Genomic DNA, 21,617 nt, shown 5'->3' with positions numbered 1-21,617 from the left:
GGTGGCGATTAGATATCTAACATAGTGAATGCCAGTGAAAATGAGGTAGGATCAGAGTCTAAAATAGGTGTAAGCAAAGTCAGGCTGAGCTCCACCCTGACATCTGGTGGTGAGTTGTGGAAAAGAACTTCAGGGGCTGATCTCATTTGCACACCCACCCTGCCTAGCATGAGCACATAGCTGCCCAAATGGTCACTTTGGCTGCTGTGGGATCCCCAGTTTCTCTGTTCTTGGGGCAGGAAGAATAAATTGTTATTATCCTGATTATGGGAATCAAGGACAGTGGAACTGTCCTTGGCCTTTTGTTATGATGGAAGGACTCGCCGTCAACTAAGGAGCACTCACTAGGCAAGGGACATGGGTTCCAAAACTCAGTGAATTGAGAGAGGCTGGGGACATGTATTAATACCTGGTGGGATGGACCCCTGGTGAGGGCCCTACATGCTAATTGCACCGCCTCCTCTCTCCACTGTGGAATATCAGAGCTACTTTTGATTCTATTAGGAGTCTAATTACAGGCTGCTGAGCTGAATTCACTTTGTGCCAATGGTGCACAAGCACTGAGGCTCCCCTACTACAAGCTGAAGTCACAAAAGAGCTAAAATTACTAAGAGCTGAAATCACTGAGTGTTGTGTTAAGTAGTGGGGGGGAGGCCTGAAGATATATTGCAGAGCAGTTCGCGGGACGGCTGGAGCGGCTTATGGGGTGGCTGGCAGAGCAGAGCGATTCGTGGGATGGCTGGTACAGCGGAGTAGAGCGGAGCCCCACAGCGAGGTGGGGCAATCGGCTTCAGACTAAGTAAGGTGCCCCTTAACTCCCCCATCTCCACCCAGGTTGGGAGGTAAAACTCTGCAGATAAACTTTCGAACTCTGGCACTGCACTGACCAGGGACAGAGACTTTTGGACACATGCATCCGACGAAGTGGGTATTCACCCACGAAAGCTCATGCTCCAATACGTCTGTTAGTCTAAGTGCCACAGGACTCTTGGATGAAGTGAGCTGTAGCTCATGAAAGCTTATGCTCAAATAAATTTGTTAGTCTCTAAGGTGCCACAAGTACTCCTTTTCTTTTTGCAAAAATGATTAAAGGTCTAGAAAACATGATTTATGAGGGAAGACTGAAAAAATTGGGTTTGTTTGGTTTGGAGAAGAGAAGACTGAGAGGGAACATAACAGTTTTCAAGTACGTAAAAGGTTGTTACAAGGAGGAGAGAAAAGAATTGTTCTTCTTAACCTCTGAGGATAGGACAAGAAGCAATGGGCTTAAATTGCAGCAAGGGCAGTTTAGGTTGGACATTAGGAAAAACTTCCTAAGTGTAAGAGTGGTTAAGCACTGGAATAAATTGCCTAGGGAGGTTGTGGAATCTCCATCATTGGGGATTTTTAAGACCAGGTTGGACAAACACCTGTCAGTGATGGTCTAGATAATACTTAGTCCTGATTTGAGTACAGGGGACTGGACTAGATGACCTCTTGAGGTCCCTTCCAGTTCTATGATGAGTTCCCAGAATAAAGATGCTGGTTTAAGCTCAGTTTAACAACAGAACATCATCTAATTATTATTGGAAGATGGTACAGACTGCTAGGCTGACATCAGATTTTTCATTTCGAGGGGAATGCCATGAGTTCAGGAAAAAAATCTGTTCTGAAACAGCAACAAACAACAACAAAATTTCTGTGAAACAAAATTCCAAAATAAATCAGATCAAAATATGTTGTTACACTTTTGACTTTATTTTGTATTATATGTTACAATATAATACAAAATTTTAACAAAGTTATTTCAAAACAGAAAATCAAAACATTCTGTTTCAAAAAAGGGGAAACATTCATTCTTCTCTAAACAATTTTTTTCAGATTTCCTTTTGAAACAAAACTTTCACCAAAATTGACAGGTTCATACAAAATGTTCTGCTTTTGACAAATCAGCATCTTTTAACAACAAACATTCCACCAGAAACTGTCCAACCATCTCTAGTCCAGAGGCAGCCCCTCGCCTGCAGTTGGTGTTGCTGACCAAAAGCAGTTTCACTTTCCCAGTGCATGTGTACATGTGTGCGCGCACTCAGGTACACTAACTTCCTCTCAGAGTTACTTCCTGAGACCAGGGTCTTTCCCATCTGGAAGGAGCCACACCCTCTTTGGGGTTGTCTGTGGACTCATTGACCCAGACAGCACAGTCACTCTGTTACAGCATCAAGCAGGTATTACACTGGACCAACAGGTCTGCCACAGTGAAGGTTAAGATACATGTTCGGTTTTGGACTGATTGTCACACACACACTGCTCCCCATCTGGCTGGACAATCTCCAGGCTGTTGTGTTTGGAGCTCACTCACTGGAGTCAATGTTCTCCTTAAGCCTCCCAAATCGAACAGTCTAGGCATTGTCCCGCACTGGTGTCACAAATTATAGCCCGAGGATGCAGATCCTCTGTCTAGCACCCCCTTCAGAGAGCTGAGGCTCCACAGTCCAACTACCTGGCCCCTGGGACCAGTTCTGATCTCTCAGGCTGCCAATAGCTTAAGCACACTCTCTCCCAGAACTCCAGCCATGTGGACTCCCTGGGATTACAATTTAACTCTTCAGGGAGGCATGTGATAGCAAAAGCAAACAGACACACAGAAAGACTTTTACACAGGGATTCTAAATACCATTACTTTTTACTTAGCAGCACAAGAGATACACAGATCTAGACTAAATAATAAACACAACTGTATGCATCTTCCCTGCCTCAGTTTCCTCACCATTCTGTCCAAGCCCACAGACTTCTTCAGAGTCCTCTGGAGTGTTCTGGATCCTTCTCCTGCAGCTCATGGTTTCACTTCAGAATCATTGAGCCTCTTTCCCCCTTCTAGGTCAGCTAGCTTTCGCCCACCTTGCCTGGTCCCACAGTTAAACATGACACCCTGCCCCAAAAGCATGCCCCTTTCTCCTGCCCAAAACTGCCTGTGTGTCTTTGTGAGTCTTACCTTGAGTTTATATGTCCTCCTTTACCAACACCTGGTTTCTTTGTTCTCCTGCAGTGCTGGGGATTTTTTACTCCCCCCTTGAAGAGAAGTTGGAAGAATTAGCCTCCTCCTGTGTCAGCCAAACTCACTGGCACAAGGTATTTGCACCTGAATAGGCAACTAAGGTTTAACTACCAACTATTGTCCCTTATCTGAAAGTCATGCTACTGTCCCTGTCAACAGATGACAAAAGAGTCCACAGCCACAGAGTCATTCCATGATACAACAATTTCAAATCAACCAGAATTCATATGTTGTACATAGATTGTCACATCATTCAAGAGGCTTGTGATGGGTTTGGCCACAGAGACCCCCTTGGGACTGTCACCTGATGTGCTGAAATTACCTCTGAGACCGTTTTCCCTGCCAGCTTGGGACTTCCAGAACCCTGCCTTGTTGAGCCAGACATTCTAGCCTGCTGCAACACAGACCCAGGGTCTGGGCCACAACCCCAAATCTGTAGGCTTTAAGTGAAAACAGCTCTACAGGTTACCTGACTTAAGCATCCAGACACCCAGCTCCCAATGGGATCCAAATACATCTGTTTTAGTCTGTATAAAGCTTATAAAGGGTAAACTCATAAATTGTCTGCCCTCTATAATACTGATAGAGAGATATGCACAGCTGTTTGCTCCCCCAGGTATTAATCACTTACTCTGGGTTTACTAATAAATAAAAGTGATTGTATTAAGAATAAAAAGTAGGATTTAAGTGGTTCCAAGTAATAACAGACTGAACAAAGTAAGTTACCAAGCAAAATAAAACAAAAAACACACAAGTCTAAGCCTAATACATTAAGAAACTGGTTTCAGAGTAGCAGCCGTATTAGTCTGTATTTGCAAAAAGAAAAGGAGTACTTGTGGCACCTTAGAGACAAACCAATTTATTTGAGCATAAGCTTTCGTGAGCTACAGCTCACTTCATCGGATGCATAAAGTGGAAAGTACAGTGAGGAGATTTTATATATACACACAGACCATGAAAAAATACACATTGTAAGGAGAGTGATCACTTAAGATGAGCTATTACCAGCAGGAGAATGGGGTGGGGGGAGAGAAAACCTTTTGAAGTGATAATCAAGGTGGGCCATTTCCAGCACATTTCAGGAGTTAACAAGAACGTCTGAGGAACAGTCGGGGGTGGGGGGGTATGGAGGAATAAACAAGGGGAAATAGTTTCACTTAGTATAATGACTCAACCACTCCCAGTCTCTATTCAAGCCTAAGTTAATTGTATCCAATTTGCAAATTAATTCCAATTCAGCAGTCTCTCATTGGAGTCTGTTTTCGAAGTTTTTTTGTTGAAGGATAGTCACTTTGAGGTCAGAAATCGAGTGACCAGAGAGATTGAAGTGTTCCTTCCCCACTCTGTCAAGGTTCCTTCCCCACTCTGAACTCTAGGGTACAGATGTGGGGACCTGCATGAAAATCTCCTAAGCTTACTTTTACCAGCTTAGGTTAAAACTTCCCCAAGGTACAAACTATTTTACCCTTTGCCCTTGGACTTCCACTGCCACCACCAAACTTTGTCTGCGTTCCTGAGAAAACGGTGTTTGGAAACATCTTTCCCCCCCAAAATCCTCCCAACCCTTGCACCCCACTTCCTGGGGAAGGTTTGGTAAAAATCCTCACCAATTTGCATAGGTGACCACAGACCCAAACCCTTGGATCTTAGAACAATGAAAAAGCATTCAGTTTTCTTACAAGAAGACTTTTAATAGAAGTAAAAAAGAATCACCTCTGTAAAGTCAGGATGGTAAATACCTTACAGGGTAATTAGATTCAAAACATAGAGAATCCCTCTAGGCAAAACCTTAAGTTACAAAAAAGACACACAGACAGGAATATCCATTCTATTCAGTTTTTCTCCCTCCTCCCAGCTTTTGAAAGTATCTTGTCTCCTCATTGGTCATTTTGGTCAGGTGCCAGCGAGGTTACCTTTAGCTTCTTAACCCTTTACAAGTGAAAGGATTTTTCCTCTGGCCAGGAGGGATTTTAAAGGTGATTACCCTTCCCTTTATATTTATGACACGCCCCCCAAATCACAGCTAGGGTGAAACTCTGACTGGGATTTCTTCCTGGAGCTCTAGGAAAAAACACAGAGAGTTAATAAGACACATGCACCTCTAAATATACTACCAAGTACATAAAGACTAACAATATTTTCCACATCTCAAGGACGATTTTAACCAGTTGATTTTGGGAAACTTTCATGGGAGTGTGCACCATCCACTTTGTTAGAAGCTCCTGAGATGTGTTGGATGTCAAAATCAAAATCTTGGAGAGCTAAACTCCACCGAATAAGTTTTTTGTTATTTCCCGTGGCAGTATGAAGCCACCGTAGCGCAGCATGGTCAGTTTGCAGGTAGAAACGCCGTCCTCAAACGTATGGGCATAGCTTTTCCAGAGCGTAGACAATGGCGTAACATTCTTTTTCATTGACTGACCAGTTGCTTTCCCTCTCAGACAGTTTTTTTGCCGAGAAACACTACAGGGTGGATTTCTTGATCAGGTCCTTTCTGCATTAAAACTGCTCCCACACCACGCTTGGACGCATCTGTGGTTACTAGGAACGGTTTGTCAAAGTCTGGGGCCCTTAGTACAGGGTCAGACATGAGTGTCGCTTTAAGCTGGTTAAAGGCCTTCTGACACTCTTCGGTCCACTGAACGGCATTTGGCTGTTTCTTTTTGGTTAGGTCTGTCAGTGGGGCGGCGATTTGGCTGTATTGCGGGACAAATCGTCTGTAATAACCGGCCAAGCCTAAGAAGGATTGAACCTGTTTCTTTGACTTTGGGACAGGCCACTTTTGGATAGCATCCACTTTGGCCTGTAGGGGGTTGATAGTTCCTTGACCCACCTGGTGTCCAAGATATGTCACTCTGTTTAGGCCTATTTGACACTTCTTAGCCTTAACAGTTAGTCCTGCCTCCCTTATGCGCTCAAAGACTTTTTGTAGATGTTCCAGGTGTTCTGCCCAGGAATCTGAAAATATGGCCACATCATCAAGGTAGGCGACTGCATATTCTCCTCATCCTGCTAGGAGACCATCTACAAGTCTTTGGAAGGTGGCGGGTGCATTTCGCAGCCCGAAAAGGAGTACATTAAATTCATACAGCCCGACATGTGTGGTGAAGGCTGACCTTTCCTTGGCGGATTCATCTAGCGGTACCTGCCAGTACCCCTTGGTTAAGTCCAAGGTAGAGATGAACTGGGCCCGTCCCAGTTTCTCTAATAGTTCATCTGTGCGTGGCATTGGATAGTTGTCTGGACAAGTTACAGCATTTAGGTTACGGTAGTCCACGCAAAAACGTATCTCTCCATCTGGTTTGGGAACTAGAACCAGTGGAGATGCCCATGCACTTCCAGAGGGGCGGATTACACCCATCTGTAACATATCCTGGATCTCCCGTTCTATAGCAGTTTTAGCTTGAGGAGACATCCGGTAAGGTTGGACTTTAATTGGGTGAGCATTACCTGTGTCAATGGAGTGGTATGCCTGTTCAGTCAGTCCTGGGATGGCTGAGAACATCGGCGCGTAGCTAGTGCACAGCTCCTTGATCTGCCGTCGCTGCATACGCCCAAGGGTCATGGAAAGGTTCACCTCTTCCACGCCACCAGCACTTTTCCCTTCGTAGTAGATACCTTCAGGCCACTCAGCGTCGTCGTCTCCTCCCTGGGCTGTAAACTGACAAACCTTTAATTCTCTTGAATAAAAGGGCTTTAGAGAATTAATATGGTACACCTTAGGCTTTCGGTTGGAGGTGGGGAATGCTATGAGATAATTAACAGCTCCCAGAGCTGTTCCAATATGCTTCTTTCACAGACCAGACTTCTTCATTGTCTGGGCCCAATCCATTCCCCTGGTACAGTCCTTGTTCGTTCCAGCAGACATCTTAGGTGTTAACTAGGGGTTTTCTCATGACTGGCCTTCCCTTTGTCCTGCTCCAACCTTTTTTTATAGCTTTGCACAAGGCGGAAATCTTTTGTCTCTCTGGGTCCCCACCCCTCCTTCTAAATGGAAAAGTACCAGATTTGAGATGGATTCCAGTATTAGGTAACATGATCACATGTCCTGTGAGACCCCAGCCTCCATTCTTCCTGGGCTGGCCCACACGTACACGGGAAGGTTGGCAAATAAACAGAGCCATTTACAGTTCATTGATTCTGAAGCACCCTTAATGGCTTCCACTTAATAGGTTTACGTCAGTGATGCAAGTTTATATCTTATTCTCCTAACTCCAGCCATAGAAATAATACATACAAACAAATAGGACGAACACACTCAGTAGATTATAAGCTTTGTAATGATACCTTATAATAGACCTTTTGCAAAAGCATATGGAGTGCAACCTCACAAGGCTCTCTGAACTTATGTTCAAAATATCACAGAACATTTGACCTCTCTCATGTAATTTTTAGTATTCATGAAAATTACACATTCGTTTTCTGATTCATCAATTGAACTCCTGGGGGCCATTCCAGTTTCTAGCCATTCAAACAAAAAGACCAGATTAACACACAATTTGTCATACATTCCAATGTGAGGCCAAAGGATCCTGGCAACTCATCAACTAAAGTGCAAGGCTATTAGCATATTTCTTCCAAAATGTGTTTTCCTTACTGTAAGATGGTATTAAGATTTCTCATTCTTGCAGGGAAACAGAAACATTCTGTAAAATTCAAGCAATTCTGTCATATTTCAACATTCTGATCTGGGTCAAAAAAATTAGCATCCATTGCCCTAGGTATCATTGGAATTTTACAGTTTAAAAGAGTAGCCTAATCCTTATCCTGAACTCTAAAAGTTTTTAGAGAGTGGATCACTGCAGAGAGGATGGAGAACGAGCTTTGTACTCAGGAATGCTGCAATTCTAGAATTCACCCATGGAACCCTCAAAACGGTCTCAATAGCCAAACTATTTTATTTCAGTAAAATATAGAACACACAGATCAGCACACAGCAGATATAAAATTAGGATAATGTAAAACTGTAAAAGTTTAAAATTAACTGGCAATTTGAAAATGAGAATTACAAAAGAGTAATGGCTGTGCATCCAATGCGGCAGACAAGAAATAAAAACAAAGACATTTTTAACTCCATGTTCCAAAATACCAAGGAGTGTGAGGGGGGAAAAAAAAGACTTTAACCAATTCAGATACTTGGAGAAAAAAATCTGTGTCAAAAATGTGGAAGAAAAAGGAAAGAAATGGAAGAAATACTATCACACAACTGAATCAGAAATAGACAAGTACAGACAGAACAGAGTATCAAACCTCAATTCTGTCCTAGGCTTATGCTTTATGTAGTATACCCTTTATATACTATACCCTACGCTTCATGTACAGATTTTCAATGGCTCTATATTCATTTACACATTGATAATACCCATATTTTATTTTATTTGTGTTTACCTTCCAGCAATACTAGTACCTATATGAGACGCAAAAAGAAAAAAAATTACAAAAACTTTGGGTGCCAAATTCTCCTCAGGCATAACTCCACTGAGGTCTGCATTGAATTCAGTGGAGTTATGCCAACAGGGAATTTGGGGCCCCAATCTACATTAGACATGGGGACTAGGTAACAAATACGTTGTACCTTTCAGGTCTAGATTATAGACTCCATGACCAGTTTATGCAGTTAGGTGGCCCATGTGTAATAAATTTGGCAATCCCTGTCCAATTCCAATGGTGGACAAGTCTGAAAAAAGTACACCAGGATAGTGAGCACTATTTGGCAACGTGGCTGGCAGTCTTTGCAAAGAGGCCAAAAATTACATGGGCATAAAAACACAGCTAGCATCTCATCCATAAACATGGTCACTCCAGGTCATGGCCAAAGCACATTAGCAGGATGTTGTGGGGAAATCTGTACTGCTAGGGTCCATGTTGTACCCATCTGGTGGATACACAAAGGATTTCAGTCTCCAGTTCTGTCAAACAAGTCTTTGTTTGCGATGACCTATATAACTCAGTTTGGTTTTATAACTCATGAGTAATATGATCATCACAAACAGGCCAATAAAAACTTCATTTTCATTATGAATTATATATTTCTTCCTACACTTTCATTTGGCTGCTAATCTGGGGAATCATAGCATTCTAGGTTTCTGTCAGATGGTGAGTTTGGGTGGGCCTTTAAAAGGAGTGTAGACCAAAGCTCCTGCCTATGCCCCAGCAGAGCCCAGGTTTCTTTCCTCATTAAATGGATTTGATTGAAAAGGATCACGTGACTGATCATGTAACCAAGAGCTAGTTCTGTACCATGTTCAGTAGAACTGGTCCCATGTTCTCTGGAGGGACTGTTTTTGATGGGATACCAAGAAAACTGCGAATGTGAGGAGTAGGCTGGAAGCATACAGCCACATGGATAAAGCAGGGCATATGTTTAAAAATTACACTTGTTCAACTTAACCTGCACTCAGCTTCTGCATCATTACTCCCTGCATCTACAAGAAGGATATTATCTGAAATTATTTTCTCCCCAGGAAGCCTTCCAGCACTTAGCTGAGTCTTCTCTGGAACACCTCTGATGCTAGGCTTCTGCTCACTGGTATGCATGGCCATCTGCAGAAACCAAATGGTGTTGCAAAGGTTGTCAGTATACTGGATTCTTTATCCAGGCTTGTGTGCCAAAACCCATTCCCCACATCACAGACCATAAAGATTCTAGCTTTGGAGAATTCTGGAAAGTTGTAATCAGTTCTGGGGAGTGGGTAGTAGCATCTTTTCAATGCTGGATCAGTGGCTTTGGGTCTATGCAGATGCATAATTTTCCTGATGGCTTCTTTACCATCAGCACCATCATGTTGCTTACCCAGGCTGTACTAGCTTCTACAGGTGCTCTGCAGACTTTCAAGCTCTTTGCATATTAGATTACATAGTACCACTTGCATTTTCCTTTGTGGTAAGCACACAGGTTCCACTGTGGGGTCTATTTCTAGTCTCAGCTTTCCTTTGAGGCACCCAACACCTTTGAAAACATTCCCATGTGATTTTTTAAAATGTCTCCATTGTCCATGGGACTCCTTTTGCTTCTTGCACTGCAGCTATACAATTCTGTTGCTGCATGATCAGATCCATGGCTTGAGTGGTTGAATTCCCCAAGAGAGGTTTGTGAGGCTCATCGTCCACCACCACACACACTTCAGTTGTTACCTATCTGCTATTTTTGGGGTTAGTTTCTGTGAGGTCACATTTTCCTACTGTATTATGTTCCCATTGTACATTATTAGATTGGACTTGAACACACCCATTACAAAGAGCTGTCACAATTCGCCCCAAGGAATCACATTCCTACACACCTGAAATCGCACATAGTGTATCCCTATTAACATTGTTACATGCACACAGGTTGGTATTCTCCCTTCTTGCTTTCCTGTCCCAGCAGCCTCAACCTGATATGCTCTCAGACTCAGGGACATACTTAAGATGTCATCCCCCCTGTCTGATGTGCCATCCCTCTCTGTACACGTCTGACTGAATCTTTCTGAGAGATACTTTTGGTCTTGCACACACTGCTAGAGTGGTTCAACTTGCCACATGCCTTGCAATGCTGCCCTAGTGAAGAGCACTTCTCCTTTACCCACTCATGCTGTCTCCCACATTAAATACATCTCACTATGGGCATGGAACCCTGGCCCAAAGGAATCCTTTGCTGTTGTCTCACTGCACATACTTCTGGGGCTATTGTGCCTCCTAGGCATTTCATCATCTCTCATTGCTTCTACTGCATGGCCCACGTTTAAGGATCTGTCTAATGTGAGATGCCATCCTAGAACAGCAACTCCCACAGGAGGTCCCACAGTACTTCTTTGGAATGATACATTTTCTATCCAAGTTCTCTCCACACCTGGCTGCACTAGCAGAACCCATAATTCAACTCACAAGGCAGGACGCTGAGTGAGACTGGGCAGGTTCCCACACACTGAACAAAACACAGATGCCCCTGTCCTGAAGTACTACCAGCCAGGTGAGCCACTGACACTCCCTTGTGATGCATTGAAAAAAGGATTGGGTGTAGCTCTTGCAGGAGCAGCCAGTCTCTTATGCCAGCAGAGCCCGGTCAGAGACCGAACAGACTTAACTTCTGGCTGTGGTATTTGGAGTGGAGCAATTCTATCAGTACGCCTATGGCCACCCACTAACAGTGCAATCAGACAGCAATCCCTAGAGACAATCATGGCAAAGTCCCTTCTTAGTGCTTCATATAGACTAGCACATGTTGATTTGACTCCAGCACTACCAGAAAGAGATCAGATGTTGTCTATTGTGTTAGCTGATGCCCTGAGCAAGGCATATACACCCAGACTCAGCAAGTTGGCAGAAGAGGACCAGGACATTGAATCCATTAACATGCTGCTCTATCTCCAGTTTCAAAGCAAAGCTGATGGAAATCAGAGAGGCTATGGAAATGGACATCCACTACAGATAGTCAAGAGAGCAATACTAGTAGGATTCTAGTAGGGTGGCCAGAAGACAAAAGCCATGTATTGGGAGGAGCAGAATCATATTTTCAAATTAAAGATGAACTGTGTGCAGGATGGATCATATTTTGAGGACAGAGAGCTGTTGTCCCCACCTCATTACCTAAGGATGTAAGGCAAAAAATACATGCCTCACACCTGAGCACCGACAGTCTTACATGGGCTCAAGAGTGTGTTCATTGGCTGGAATAACTCCACTCCTTGACAGAATGATGTGACACCTGCCAGTCATATAACCACCATCAGCAGAAAGAGATATAATTTTTCACAAAACGATCACTCCATCTCTGACTTCTCAGTCCTCGTCCTTCAAGGAAACCTGCATGACACCTTCAAAAGACAAGCCTTGGAGCTTAAATTCATAACTTTGCTAGACACTAAAAATCATGGTTTTAATAAAGACACTGGATTTATGACTTATTATAACAATCTATAACCCACTAACCCCATTTTTCATTGTATGACTTCAGAGTTGCTAATGGACCACTTCACTTTGTTCCACCTTGTATTTAGCTGTAACACTCCGAGTACCTTTCCCAGACCTAAAGAAGAGCTCTGTGTAGTTTGAAAGCTTGTTGAAAGCTCTGAGCTGGAAAGCTGTATTGGACAGATGCTGGTTCAGTAAAAGGTATTACCTCACTCACCTTGTCTCAACAGAAAGAGAGACACTTACCTCATGAGCTGTCTACCCAACCATGAGAAAAGATGGGAGCCAACTATTTACCTTCAATAAAAAAATTATTGATTACAGTGGACTGCTATTCAAATTTTTGGGAAGTCGATGCCCTGCCTAATACAAGAAGCAAGACAGTGATTGGCAAACTGGAGGCCCACTTTGAGACCTAGAGCATTCCAGACTCTGTATTCACCAACAACAGACCCCTGTTTGCCTGGGAAGAATTCAAGGACTTGGCACACCTTCTTCCCCAGCACACCCACAGATTAATGGTAAGGTCTAATGCTTACCATTAATGGTAATGGTAATGGTCTCTAATGCTAAGAGACTGTTACACAAGGCTGTTTCTTCTGGTTCAGACTCCTTGTTAGTATTTTTGGCATGTAAAAATACCCAATCGCAGGGATGCCAAAATAATCCAGTGCAGGCACTGATAAGGTGAAGGACCAAATCCCTGCTACCGGTGAGGGGAGACGTGTTACAGTCTAAAGGATGGAGATACTGTGAGAGGAGATGGTCAACAATCAGAGAAAGCAGGCACTAGAGTATGACAGGTCAGCTGAGGACCTACTGGCCCTGTAGACAGGCACTCCTGTGAGGATCTAGCCATTAGAGCAACACCAGGAGGAGTGGACTAAAGGAATCATGAGGGGTGACATGGTTCCAACATCATATGAGGAGACTACACAAGAGGGACAAGTGATCTGAAGGAGTAGGAGACACTTATGAGCCAGCAGACACAACACCCAGAGACTGCGTACAGAGATACAGAAATCATCAGAGAATGGACAGAGAACCATCCAGAGGCCAACCCCAAAGGGAGGCAGGAGACCCCACAGAGAGATAGTTTGCTAGACTCTGTGACAGAGAGATTACTCCTGGTCTGGTCACCTGTTGAGGAGACCAAACTATCTCAAAGGCTATGTACCCAGCTGAGTCTGTGGTAAAGAGAAGACTCCAACTCACTTATCTGCTAGCACCCTGTGGCCCAGGGACCCGGGGTGAGGTCTGGGCATCAATTATTTGTCTTTAATGTTTATATTAAAATGTTTGCAAAATAGGGATGATGTATCATGATCAGTGGAACCAGAGTCTGAGGGTCCATGTTCTCTGGAGGGAATGTTATTGATGGGACAACAGGGAATGTGGAGAGTTAGGCTGGAAGCAACTCAGCCATATGGACAGAGCAGTGAACAGGGTTTAACAACATAAGTTCCACAAGGCCTGCTAGGGGATATATAAGAGACAGTCTGTTGCTAAGTTTGGGAAAGATCAGGGTTGTGGTGGTAAATAGGTAGCATCCTGGGAATGGAGCCAATGAAGAATTTAGCTTGAGGAGAGGACAACAAAGCAGTAAAGCCACTGATACAGGGGGAGAAAGAGGTTAGGACTCCTGAGGGGGACTCAAAAATATTACAAACACAAAAGAAATCTGAAGCAGTGAATGAGGTTAGCCCCCAATACAAGAAGAAAATAAATGCCCTGTGTATTGAAAGGGAAAAGCAGCCACTGAGAAGGACGTATGGGACTGTCACTGTTGAAGGATTGTTGAACACTAGGGAAGGCTAGAAGACTTCTGTTGGAGCTGTATTCTAAATTTCATGTTATTAACTATGACTTCAGGAAAGGAGATTTTGTTTGAATGCTAAGCCTTGTGCACGTGTGATTTGCAGAAGGGGGAAATGGAGGCACAGTGTCACTCTTGGATTGGGAAGATGTGGGGACTCTGCAACAGCATCCAATGATAAAATTTAGCATGTTTCTTGAAATCTCAGTCTTTATCAGAAACAAACAAAAAACACAAACTTTGTGAAACTGCAAAGGTACCTCAAACTTTGTTAATAAATCAGCACAAGAATAGAGTACTAGGTTCCCAACATTATCAGTCACAGGCAATACACAAAATGGAAAAATCTTCCAGAACAAAGTCCCAGACCTTATCACAATTGCTTCCTGATAGGAAGCATGGATAAAGAAACGGAGTCCAAGGCCAATCAAAGACTAGCTTGGAAACCTTGTTTCTTGTTTCTCTAGGTATCAAAATAGGAAGTAAACAGCTTAGAAACAGTGCTGAGAATTACTTTGAGGAAGTACTGCTTCCTCTCAGTGCACTTGCTAAATTTGCTTATCTTTCATGCTCTCAGCACCACCCCCATCGCTCAATGCAGTCAGTAAGTGCTCTGCCAGCCTTTCATAAGTTATATTTTTGAGCCTTCATACATAGAAAAATAATGTTTATGCAGAAATATATAACCAAAATGTAGGAAATAGTGAGGGGCATGACCCAATCCCCTAAATCTAAACAGACTTGATAAAGTTCAGATAAAGATTCAAAATTAGTCCTTCTCTCATCCTCTAATGGGAAAAAAACAATGCTCTGCATCTGTCAAAACCCTTACGTCCTAGATCCAAGATTTGCAACTCAGGTACCTCTCTAGTAGGAAATGTTGTTACATTTTTGTTGAAGCAATAAAGTATACAACAAATAATGCCTTTATGTCTATGTCAGCAGAACAAGAGAATATGCTATAGTTCATTACAGTGAGATCTAGGAAATACACTATAGGTATCACTTTTTAGTGATGTGTTTTATTTCTTCATTCTGTATGTTTTCACTGTACGAGAGCCCTCCAGTGGCCATAATAATATTAGTAAATTCCATAAATGTAAAATTAGCTTTTCTTAGTCTCCTCAACAAAGTGTCTTACTGTATGTTTCAAGGGTGTTAATTACTGGTCATATTCTACAAACCCTGACTCACATGAATTATCCTCTCTCATAAGTAGTCCTGGTAATTTCAGTCCCTCCTCAGGACCCACTTCTGAGGTGATGTCTAAAAGAAATTAGCCAACCAATGAAACAAAGGTTGGACCAGCAGTCAGGGAGAGCTGATTATTTTAGTTTGTTAAAAACTTTACAAACTACTCTGATCCATGAAATTGATTACATAGGTAGCTATTGCCCAAGTGTTGTTTTTTATATCATGGCCCTTGACATTCCTCCCATTTCCTTCATTTTGTGTGTCTTCCTTTGTGTTTTTATAGGGTATAGAACAATGAGGTCACGATTCTGTTTGCGGCCTTTAGGTGTACCAGACTACAAATAATAAAGAATAATTACGGGTTTGCATGATTCAATTCTAGTCCTCAGAAATCTTAAAATAAAATTCAAGAAACTTACACTTTAAAAGTTTTGTGTTTCTTTTTAAAATTCACAAAAATGGTCCAATTTTAATTAATATCCTGTACCTCTATATATATATATATATATATATATATATATATATATATATATATATATTTTTTAATCTTGAAATTAAGACCGTTTGGGCATTGAAAATAGTTGAGCAAAACGTCAACATCTTTGACATCAAAGTCTTTGAAATTTTGACTTTCAAATTTAATTCAAATAAAGATCAGTTTATACAATGAAACATGCAAAACTTCCCAATGAATGTATTTCAATACAAAACCAGTTGTTTGCAAAAAGTGGCACTTCGGGGCTGCAAAATGGCTCAGAACTAAAACTTATATGAATTTCGTGAAGTTCCACAAAGGCATTTCAACATGCACATCATTTACTAATGTTACATAAACAACTATTGTGGGGAAGTTTAGCTTTATTAAATATTTCTCATCCCTCTTTCTTTCACTGTCAAATGAGGTTTTATATTTAATAATTTTTACTGTGCAAAAATACAGTACTCAGCAAAAAATGATATTAATGTTGTTGAAGAAGCAAAATATAATATCAAGTATGCCTAATTTTCTTGTTTTTAATAAATATAGATCTTGGTATTTGTTTAATATTTAATGGTTTGTTTCCTTATATTCCATTATCCGGACAATACAGAAGCCATCTAGTGGCCAAAATCATACCTCTAAACTCCCATGGCTGCTACCAAAAAGCCATCCAGAAATGTTATAATATAATGCATAGGGTTCTGGGATTATTGCTCAATCAAATCTAGTTGAGATTTTAACATTTCTATTAACTTTTCTCCATCAATGCATTTACAAATTTAGGGTCCAATCCAGCATTTTGATCCATTAGATTTTATTTTAATACCTTTAATACACTTAATCCATTAGGCTATAATGTCTTTTGCCAAGGGCACAACAGTTGGGCCCTCAGAAGTTCCACTCAGTACAATATAAGCAAACAAACACCGTTGGAAAAAAAATTAGGCTCTACAAAAAAAATGCTAACAATTAATTAAGGTCAATTAATTGGAACTCCACCGCGTTGTAGGTGTGTGCAACAGCATGTCCAAATGCAAGAGGAATTATTCTTGGCACTTTTCATTCAAACAACAGAGAAAGGAAAATCAGATACAAAACATTTCACATGTTTAAAAAAAAAAAAAAAAAGGTAAAAAAAAAGACACCGAAGGTCAAATCTTACAACCATAGGACTTTGGGAATAGATTGCTTTCAGAGATATAACTAGCAATCTTCAGAATAGACAGTTTTCTTAATAGTGTCCTATTAGAAGTACAGAGTCTGATTGTATTCGATGGGAATTGAAGGTGCTCATTACATAATGATAGACCAGTACGAACCATATTTTTTACATTTCCTACCCAAGGAATGAGCTTATTTGCTAGAGACAAAAGGAAATTATTTATGAAGGAGACATATTTTTGTTCTTCTGAGGCTTCAGTTATGAGTTAGTGCAACCATGTAAAATATCTGAAGACCAACTTGAGAAAGCCTAATGTTCCCGTCACTGTTTTATATCTGGCAAGCATAAAGAAATGTGCAATGGTGAGAAACTGATCTTCACCAGGAAAAATAGCGGAAAAATCTTTAAAGTAAATTTCCCTCTTGCACATGTAGATCATAATAATGGTGAGAAGCAAAAGGAACAGAGGTTCAGATGCCTCTGCATGCTGTATAATAAATTCTTAGGAAGTAGGAGTATTTGGCATTCAGTGTGTGAATAGTGAGTGAATATACTCAGTGATTACTACCAATATTTTAACAGAGTTCCCACAGAAATATTCCCCCTTAGACTGTGACAACCCTTGAGATAAGCATGAGTGCCTGTACCATATAGGTGTCGGTGTGGGGCAGTTTAAACATTTCTCTCCCTTCTCCTTTAAATAATAAATGCTCTTTCATAACTAAGTAAAGAACCCATGTAACTTGGCAAACTGCACAACCCTAGTCAGAGACCACTAAGCTCCATCACCTTCAAGGCTAGAGAGGCTGTTTGGGGGCACCCCATCCACTCTGAAGGACTTCAGATTTATGGCCTGCTACCATCACCAACTCTCTTGCCTTAAGAGGTTTTCTGGGAGCCTACTGACCTCCTAACCACAAGCGGCTCATCAAGGTCCACTCCAACCTCCACCCCCACAGGAGTCTTCAGCCTTGTTCAACAAGACTCCCGCAAACTCCTCTTGTGACTTGTGGGTCACTAGTATCCCCCAAACCCACTTAGGCTTGAGGGACTCCCTCTTGAGCCCTAGGACGCTTGCCAGGAATCCCCAACTCCACCTCTATACAGATGCTCACTCTGAGTTGCCACGTTGTGCAATCCCATGTGACTTTTCTCAACAGCAAAAAAAAAACCCCAAAGTCATTTCCCCTTCAGGTGCTTCTCAGTAGCGGGGCTGGTGTGAGAGAAGCCTATCACTCCATTCTTCCATCCCCCTGCAGAGCTTAGGGGCAGCTTGGACATTAGCAGTGCCTGGAGAAGCCAGTGGGGATGAGGGCACCAGAAGGAGTCAGGGCAGTCTTGCGGGGGGCGGGGCGGCGGTGATTGTTGGAGAGTAGCCTGCAGCAGACTCCCTCGTTCTGTCCCAAACACCACATACTCTGCCCCACTTATCTCCAGAAAACCAAAACTGAGGCTCAACAGCCACTCATTGAGCATCTACAAGAGAGTCAGCAACCAAACCCTGCTATTCAGTGCTTGAATTACAGGGGGGAAAGTAGGGGCGCCCTGAATGTCCAGTGGCTTGCTTTAATTTGAACAGTAATGAGAAGGAAGGGGGCCATAAGACAGAAGTTAAGTAGCCCCTAAAAGTAGTAAGGAGGCTGGATCCCCAGGGTCCCCCCAATTTGAGCACTGCTGCTATTCAGACTCATCTGGAACTGATGAGCTGATTTTTGTGCCCCTTTTCCACTGCTCCTGCTGTGCTGGTCCCACGCTTCCTTTCTGCTCCGATTCCTGCTCTGCTCCATCCCCACATGCCTCTTCTCTACCGACTCTCGCACCCCACACTCCCATCTCTGCCCCCACGCATCATCTCATTTGGAGTAGAAGTGTAACCCTTCTGCCAGGTGGAGCCAGCAGCAACCTGGGTCAGGTTCAGTATCTAGGGGTTCCTTTCCATTGATACAACAGAACCAGCTAGAGCCCCCACCCAGTAACCTGGGAAATTTACACAGCACCTCTGCACACCTCTGAGGCAATACTTCCCCACTTGCAAGCACAGAGTCTGAGTGTGCAAAAGAAACTTTTAATCAGAGGGAAGTAACTTGGCATTAATTTGGGAACCACCACAAACAGGGTTCATAAACATAAACCATGAGTAAAAGATCAACCCAAGTATGTTGGGCAGTATCCTTTTTCCCCTCAGGTTCTTAAGTCCAACAACTCAAAAGTCCCTTTCATGTGCCCAACCCTTCTCTGCACCCCACTCACAGTTGCTGTCCTTGGTCAATGCAGACCTAGCGTTCAGAGGTGCAGCTGTAGAGTTCACCTCCCCCCTGGGTGGGGTAAAGAGGTACCTTACTCACACCACTGCTCACCACACCTCTCCACCAGCTGCCCTTCGTTCCTCTCTGCAGTACCAGCCACTCGTTCTCCAGTTGTCAGTTGCCTTCTGATGCCACCTGCCTCTCTGCTGTGACCTCTACACATCAGTCTCTTAGTGATTTTTAACTCTTAGCAGGCAGAGCAGAAACACAGTCCTACCGCAACCAATTTCAGCTCTGATTAGGCATTTAACATAACAAAAAGGCTCCTAATGAAGCCTATTTAGCTCTATCCTTTGAATAATGGAAAACAACAGGTTAAACCAGTCTAGGAAGAACCCTTGAGGATATGCAGCCTCCTACCTATCAATACCTGTCTCTCCCCTGCTTACTTTCACAGAGCTCTGCCATTTGAGCCCCTGGCTTAACGAGGTTCTTTCAACTGAGGGTGGCCCCCTCATTTGGGACAGGTTAAGCACAATCCTGTTTCCTGCATTCCTACAATAATTACAACATTGGTAACAATATTTCACTAACGCTGCATTCAGTACTAAGGTGATTTGTACCCAACACCAGCCAAAGTTGATAACCTTGACACTGGTGTATCTGCTGTATATGTAAGCAGACCAGGAGCAACCTATATTTACATAAATACACGCAAGTCTCTCCCCCTCCCAGCTAGCTGTCAGGAAAGCATTCGTTCAGACCCTGCTTACACAAGAAATGAGCACTCTTATGAGGCCTTCAGGGCTGGCAGGGGCAGCAGAGCAGGAAGGAAACACACACAGGAAAAATCCAGTTCTTTTAACTGTAATTGTTTCATTTTCAAGGCAGGATCCGGGATGGAAGTGGGGGTCAGAGGGGGGGGCTAAGGACTGGTGCACCTCTGTCCCTCCTATTCGCTGCTTGTGGCCATAATGCTGTGGTCTCATTTTGGTTGTTGGGTTCAGTGTGCAGGTGTTGGTGGCCCGTGACATACAGAAGGTCAGACTCGATCAGTGGTTCCCGAAGTATGGGGTATGCCCCCATAAAGGGGCACAAAGGAACATTAAGGGAGACACGGTGGGGACCAGGACACGCCTGTGGGGCGCGAGTGCCACCCAGCGCCACCCTAGCCACAGCTCAGGACCCAGTCGCAGCTGGACCCAGCCGCAGCTGCCAGCTCCCAGGACCAGATGCGTACCCAGGCCTTGGACTCCAGCTCACAGCCCCAGCCCCAGCTCTGGCCCCAGCCTCGGCTCCCAATCAAAGCCCCCAGCCCCAGTCCCACTCCTGACCCCAGCCTGTCTGATTAATTTCAGTTTTGGGTGGTAACCAGCTTCCTTCATTATCCACTTATATTTTGAGCTCTGTGTTTTCAAAGAAACAAGCTAGGGAATTTTGTTTCAGCTTAAAAATAGTCTATGCCAGAGGTTTTCAAACTCTGGGATGCACCCCTCTCCCCAAGGGGCATAGAGGAACATTTGGGGGGTGAGCGGTGACACCACATGGCTTGTGCCAGCTCCACATGGCAGGGCCTCGGCCAGTCCCCGCAGGAGTGGGGGGTGAAGGAGCACCACCTCCACCCCCTGACTCACCTCAGTGGGCCACCCAGCCTATGGGTCATTGTCAACATCCACCAGGGCCAAGCCAATTTCTGCTCCCAGCAGCCTCCATGCCCAGCACTGGCTCTGCCCCCCAGAGACCATTGCACATGCCTTCTCCCATCCTGAAAACCCCAGGGGGGGAGGGACAGGGGCAGGTAAAGGCCCTGCCCCAGCAGTGTAGCCTGGCTATAAGGTAGAAGCAGCCTGCTGCTGAGAAAACCTTGGCTGTGCCATTGGTAAGGATCTGTGATTTGAAACTGGCAGGTGTAGGTAATTTAATTAAGGTTGTGGTAAGGTCTTTGTTAGCCTATTCATAAACCTATCAAGCATACTTTTGCATGTGTCTATTTTTTTCTGGGTTGGGGAGAAGGAGGCTCAACCAAAAATTGTAAATCAAAGCGGGGATTCATCTCAAAAAGTTTGCAAACTGCTGGTCTATGCAATGTTCTTGGGGCAGGTTTCCATTAATTAAAACCACAGTACATAAATATGAGGCAAAATAGCAGTACATTCCTCCCCCCTCATCACTACCACGTACCAACACAATCACCAATCCAAACACATTACACACGAGAAGCTCCTAGCCATCACATGGCTACCTGGGGGAGGGGGGAAAATGCCTTCCATCAGTCATCATAGCCCTCCCCAAAATACCCTAACAGGCAGGTTATTTACTGTCACTGTAATTGCAAACAGGACCAGGTTTTGAAAGGTTTCATTTTATATTCTTCTATATATACACTGTCAGATCTCAAGACTATTTAATTTTTGTCATGAAATTCCCAAATCTTATATATTGAGGACCCACCAGCCACATAAATATTTCAGAAGACTTGAATAGCAGAGTAGCAATTTTCACCATAGTTTACATTGCTTTATGATATAAGGTATTATTTACAATGGAATGGAAATTGCCCTACAGCAAAGTAAAAAGTTACTTACATATTATGTAAAGTGTGTTGTGAAGAAAGAAAAAGAACTATTTTAGTTCAGGTTTGGAAGTTTGGATTACGTGCCAAACTTTGGGGGAAGGGAGCTTAATCTGAATACCTGAACTAACAATGAATATTTCAAAATCCATCCATATATACCAAATTGCTTTTATTTGAAAGTCCAGAAAACAAGGGTGGTAAGCATTTAAGTAACATG

At 43.2% G+C, this 21,617-nt stretch overlaps 1 protein-coding gene and 1 long non-coding RNA gene across 2 annotated transcripts in view; both read right to left on the bottom strand.

The window, feature by feature from the left end:
- The window catches only part of LOC141987256 (uncharacterized), a 309,719-nt gene that overhangs the window by 199,636 nt on the left and 88,466 nt on the right, over nt 1-21,617 (bottom strand). The gene's annotated exons all lie outside the window — the stretch shown is intronic.
- The window catches only part of LOC141987254 (uncharacterized), an 85,645-nt gene continuing 68,875 nt past the window's right edge, over nt 4,848-21,617 (bottom strand). The window contains exons 4-5 of the mRNA XM_074952434.1: nt 6,488-6,691; nt 4,848-5,098 (exon numbers count right to left, since the gene is read on the bottom strand). Of these exons, the coding sequence (XP_074808535.1) occupies nt 5,061-5,098; nt 6,488-6,691 (242 nt within the window). The 3' untranslated portion in view covers nt 4,848-5,060. The remainder of the gene's footprint in view (nt 5,099-6,487; nt 6,692-21,617) is intronic.

This window comes from Natator depressus, chromosome 5 (genome assembly GCF_965152275.1).
Source record: "Natator depressus isolate rNatDep1 chromosome 5, rNatDep2.hap1, whole genome shotgun sequence".
NCBI classification, from domain to species: Eukaryota; Metazoa; Chordata; order Testudines; family Cheloniidae; genus Natator; species Natator depressus.
The sequence above is the reverse complement of the archived record's forward strand: the minus strand, read 5'-3'. Positions and strand labels throughout refer to the sequence as shown.